Source organism: Hippopotamus amphibius, chromosome 6 (assembly GCF_030028045.1).
Source record: "Hippopotamus amphibius kiboko isolate mHipAmp2 chromosome 6, mHipAmp2.hap2, whole genome shotgun sequence".
NCBI lineage: Eukaryota > Metazoa > Chordata > Mammalia > Artiodactyla > Hippopotamidae > Hippopotamus > Hippopotamus amphibius.
The window spans coordinates 72946161-72951272 of record NC_080191.1 but is presented as its reverse complement, the minus strand read 5'-3'; the positions used below and the strand labels follow the sequence as shown (position 1 = coordinate 72951272).

At 43.3% G+C, this 5112-nt stretch overlaps 1 protein-coding gene across 1 annotated transcript; it reads left to right on the top strand.

Moving 5' to 3' along the window:
- The first annotated feature begins 612 nt into the window (after positions 1-612).
- Positions 613-2478, top strand: LOC130855468 (plasminogen activator inhibitor 1 RNA-binding protein-like). The gene is given in 2 exon segments (XM_057739183.1): positions 613-894; positions 896-2478. Coding segments are annotated over 2 exon segments (1221 nt in total). The 5' UTR covers positions 613-648; the 3' UTR covers positions 1871-2478.
- Positions 2479-5112: the final 2634 nt, after the last annotated feature.

Sequence of the window (5112 nt, the reverse complement as noted above, 5' to 3'; positions counted from 1 at the left end):
CAGGAGCTCAGGCAGGGGTGATTGATGAGGTTTATCTCCTACACGAGACCACACTGTCAAGATTGGGAGAGGTAGGTGTTTCATCTAATGTGCAGAAACCGACACTGAAAGTCAAGGAGAATGAAAAAAGCCAGGAATATGTCCCAAACAAAAGAACAAAATCAATCTCCAGAAACAGATCTTTTTTTGTTTTGTTTTTGTTTTTAATTTTTAAATGACTTTATTTTAGAGCAGTGTTAGATTCGTAGCAAAATTGAGAGGAACGTACAGAATTCCTACATACCCTCTTTCCCCCACCTCACACAGCCTCCCCATTATCAACATCCCCCACCAATGTGGTACATTTGTTATAATTGATGAACCCACATTCACACATGAAAAGCACCATGAAACAGAGATAAGTGATTTATTTGATAGAGAGTTCAAAATGACAGTTATAAAGATGCTCCCTGAGGTCAGGAGAGCAATGCATGAACAAACTGAGAATTTCAACAAGGAGACAGAAAATATTTTTAAAAGTACCACATGGGAGAGAAGACGGCCCCCCTCTCTCGGCCCGGCCATCTTGTGGGAAGAGCTGAAGCAGGCGTTCTTGGCTCGGCGCGGCCCGCTGCAATCCGTGGAGGAACGCGCCGCCGAGCCACCATCATGCCTGGGCACTTACAGGAAGGCTTCCACTGCGTGGTCACCAACCGACTCGACCAGTTATTTGACGACGAATCGGACCCCTTCGAGGTGTTGAAGGCAGCAGAGAACAAGAAAAAAGAAGCTGGCGGGGGCGGCGTTGGGGGCCCTGGGGCCAAGAGCGCAGATCAGGCCGCAGCCCAGACCAACTCCAACGCGGCGGGCAAACAGCTGCGTAAAGAGTCCCAGAAAGACCGCAAAAACCTGCTGCCCCCCCAACGTCGGCGTCGTTGACAAGGAGGAGACGCAGCCGCCTGTGGCGCTTAAGAAAGAAGGAATAAGACGTGTTGGAAGAAGACCTGATCAGCAACTTCAGGGTGAAGGGAAGATAATTGATAGGAGACCAGAAAGGCGACCACCTCGTGAAAGACGATTTGAAAAGCCACTTGAAGAAAAGGGTGAAGAAGGAGAATTTTCAGTTGATGGACCGATTATTGAGCGGCCTAGCCGAGGCCATGGTGGTCTTGGAAGAGGTCGAGGAGGTCGTGGACGTGGAATAGGCCGTGGAGATGGCTTTGATTCTCGTGGCAAACGTGAATTTGATAGGCATAGTGGAAGTGATAGATCTTCTTTTTCACATTACAGTGGCCTGAAGCATGAGGACAAACGTGGAGGTAGCGGATCTCACAACTGGGGAACTGTCAAAGATGAATTAACAGAGTCCCCCAAATACATTCAGAAACAAATATCTTATAATTGCAGTGACTTGGAGCAATCAAATGTGACTGAGGAAACACCTGAAGGTGAAGAACATCCAGTTGTGCACACTGAAAATAAGGAGAATGAAGTTGAAGAAGTAAAGGAAGAAGGTCCAAAAGAAATGACTTTGGATGAGTGGAAGGCTATTCAAAACAAGGACCGGGCAAAAGTAGAATTTAATATCCGAAAACCAAATGAAGGTGCTGATGGGCAGTGGAAGAAGGAATTTGTTCTTCATAAGTCAAAGAGTGAAGAGGCTCATGCTGAAGACTCAGTTATGGATCACCATTTCCGGAAGCCAGCAAATGATATAACGTCTCAGCTGGAGATCAATTTTGGAGACCTTGGCTGCCCAGGACATGGTGGCAGGGGAGGGCGAGGTGGCCGTGGACGTGGTGGACGTCCAAACCGTGGCATCAGGACTGACAAGTCAAGTGCTTCTGCTCCTGATGTGGATGAACCAGAGGCATTCCCAGCTCTGGCTTAACTGGATGCCATGAGACAGCCCTGGTTCCTTTGTGGACCCTCCTCTTTGAGGCTTGCATGCTTAAGGATCCCAAACGACTAAGAAATTTAAGGAGAAAAAAAAAAAAAAGACTGTCATTCATACCATTCACACCTAAAGACTGAATTTTATGTTTTGAAAATGAATTGCTACACAGAAGTAACAATATGGTAGTCAGTTTTGTATTTAGAAATGTATTGGTAGCAGGGATGTTTTCATAATTTTCAGAGATTATGCATTCTTTATGAATACTTTTGTATTGCTGCTTGCAAATATGCATTTCCAAACTTGAAATATAGGTGTGAACAGTGAAAAAAAAAAAAGTACCAAATGGAAATCACAGAGCTGAGGAATACAGTAACTGAAATGAAAAATTCAGTAGAGGGGTTCAACATCTGACTAGATCAAGCAGAAGAAATGATCAACAAACTTGAAAACAGGGCAGTGAAATTCATCCAATCAGAGAAACAAAAAGAAAAAAAGAATGAAAAAGAGTGACAGTAGGTTTAAGGGACTTATGGAACATCAACAAGCAGACAAATATATCCATTATAGGGATCCCAGAAGGCAAAGAAAGAGAGAAAGAGGCAGAAAGCTTATTCAAAGAAATAATGGCTGAAAACTTCCCTAACCTGGGGGAGGAGACAGTCATCCAGATCCAAGAAGATCAGAGAGTTCCAAATAAGATGAACCAAACAGACGCACATGGAGACACAGTATAATTAAATTGTCAAAAGTTAAAGACAAGGAGAGAATCTTAAAAGCAGCAGGAAAAAAGCAACTTGTTACATACAAGAGAACCCCATAAGACTGTCATCAGAATTTTTGACAGAAACTTTGCAGGCCAGAAGGGAGTGGGATGATATATTCAAAGTGCTGAAAGAAAAGAAAAAATTCCAAAGCCAAATACTCTACCTGGCCACGTTTTCCTTCAGAACTGAGGGAAAGATAAGGAGTTTTCCAGGCAAACAAAAGCTGAAGGACTTCATCACCACCAGACAGGACTTACGAGAAATGTTAAAGGGAGTTCTTCAAGCTGAAATGAAAGGACACTGATTAGTACAGGAAAACATATGAAAATATAAAACTCACTGGTAAAAGTAAAAAAGTTAAAGTCAGAATACTCTAAGGTTGTAATGGTGATGGGTAAATTACTTATAATTCTAGTATGAAGATTAAAAGACGAAAAGTATTAAAAGTAGCTACAGTAATTTGTTAATGGATACACAATGTGAAAAGATGTAAATTGTGACATCAAAAACATAAAATGTGGGGGGGGGTGTAAAAATGCAGAGTTTATGCTTTTATTTGTCAATTATACCCCAATAAAGCTGAAGGTAAAAAAATAGGTACTTCCGTGCAAGGGAATATTATGCAGCCATTACAATGTTTCAAAAAATTTTTAATGGCATAGGAAGATAAGTATGATACCTTATGCAAAAAAGTTTAAAATTCCTATTCAATAATTTGCAAAAAAGAAAGAAAGAAAAGAATTAGAATAGGCTCTTATACTTTCTACAATAAACAAGTATCACTTTAATTCATAAACAAACTTCAAAAACGATGTCTGAGAATGAAGGGCCCTGGTTAAGACTTTCTTCTTAACCACTTTTAATTATCATTCCAGCCAGGATGAGGTTAGGAAATTGTCACCCGAGGCTCTTTGAAAGTGACAGAGTGCCAGATAATCTGGGACATGGCTTAAGGTGGTTCCCATGTTGGGTTGTGGGTTAGAGTTGGGGAAGAGAATGAAGACAGTGATGGGGTGTATCTCTGTGTGAACCTGTGCCCTCTGAGGGTGAGGGAAGTATTGGACAGCTTTATAAGGGCTGCTCCCTGCCCCTCAGAGGTACCATCCGTCAGTCAGGCGGGGGTCTGTGCTTTCATATCTCACACAAAGGGACTGAATAGGCTGGTAGTTCCCCTGTAAGGGAACATCTTGCTGAAGAGAGAACAGGTAGATAAAGAAGCATTAGAATGGGTGGTTTGAATGGAGAAAGGCCAGAAAACAGGAGGGATTTTGGGAGTTATCTCTAAAGGGCAAGGTCTACCCAGGTCAAGGATTTCTTCAAGTCAGAGTTAAGGCTGCCTTGACCTGGTTGGAACTGGGGCAGCCCTCCACCCTGGACTTTGCACTGGCTTATCAGGCATTAACTTATTAAGACAAACCCACTCGCCCTTAGAAAGAGGAAGTTTTTGCGTTTTCTATGAACCAAAGATGTGTGTAGTTTTCTCTTTAACAATAACAACTAGGGGCTTCCTAGGTGGCGCAGTGGTTGAGAATCCGCCTGCCAATGCAGGGGACACGGGTTCAATCCCGGCTCCTGGAAGATCCCACATGCTGTGGAGCAACTAAGCCTGTGCACCACAACTATTGAGCCTGCGCTTTAGAGCCCGTGAGCCACAACTATTGAGCCCATGTGCTGCAACTACTGAAGCCCATGTGCCTAGAGCCCGTGCTCCGCAACAAGAGCAGCCATGGCAACAAGGAGCCCGCGCACCACAACGAAGAGTAGCCCCCACTCACCGCAACTAAAAAGAAAGCCCGCGCACAGCAAAAAAAAGAAAAAAAAAAAAAAGAAAAAGAGACCCAACACAGACAAAAAAACAATAACAACTAGCTTTCTTTTTTCTGTGAAAAGCTTTGTGGCTCTCAAAATCAGCACTGTTTATTTTGAATTCCTCGCCACAGCTTGAACTGGACTGAAAGGACATGGACTGGAATGAAATTTGAGGGATTGTGGTCTGGAAGGATATATTATTTTAGCTTAGAAGAGAAATACAGTTTTCTCTTGTGACCTGGTGTGTTGTCTGTGCCCAGTGAGGACGGACACCTGTGATTCCCTTCCATCAGCTAGCGGTGCCAAGGAGCTCTCACCTGTGTTCTGGGACTGGTGACCCCTTCAACCAGGTTTGCAGTCAGGTCTCTTTTGGCTGTGACAAACAAAAATGGGGAAGTGGCTGGGTTTAAGTGGTTTAAGTCATCTGCCTCAGATGGCAATGCGAGTACACGTCACTGCCATTCACTTTTAGGTCTAAGAGTTCACTCTAATTTTGGAAGGTAAATGAAAATCTTGCTTGTGTCTGGGAGTATTATTTATTTGCGTAGAACAGATGGGCCTCACCCAATCTCCGGAACTGCCCCCAGCTTCACCTTCTCCAGTAATACTCAATTATTCCATTAAGGCTGAAACCCAGGGGCAAATTGTGTGACCATAAAATAA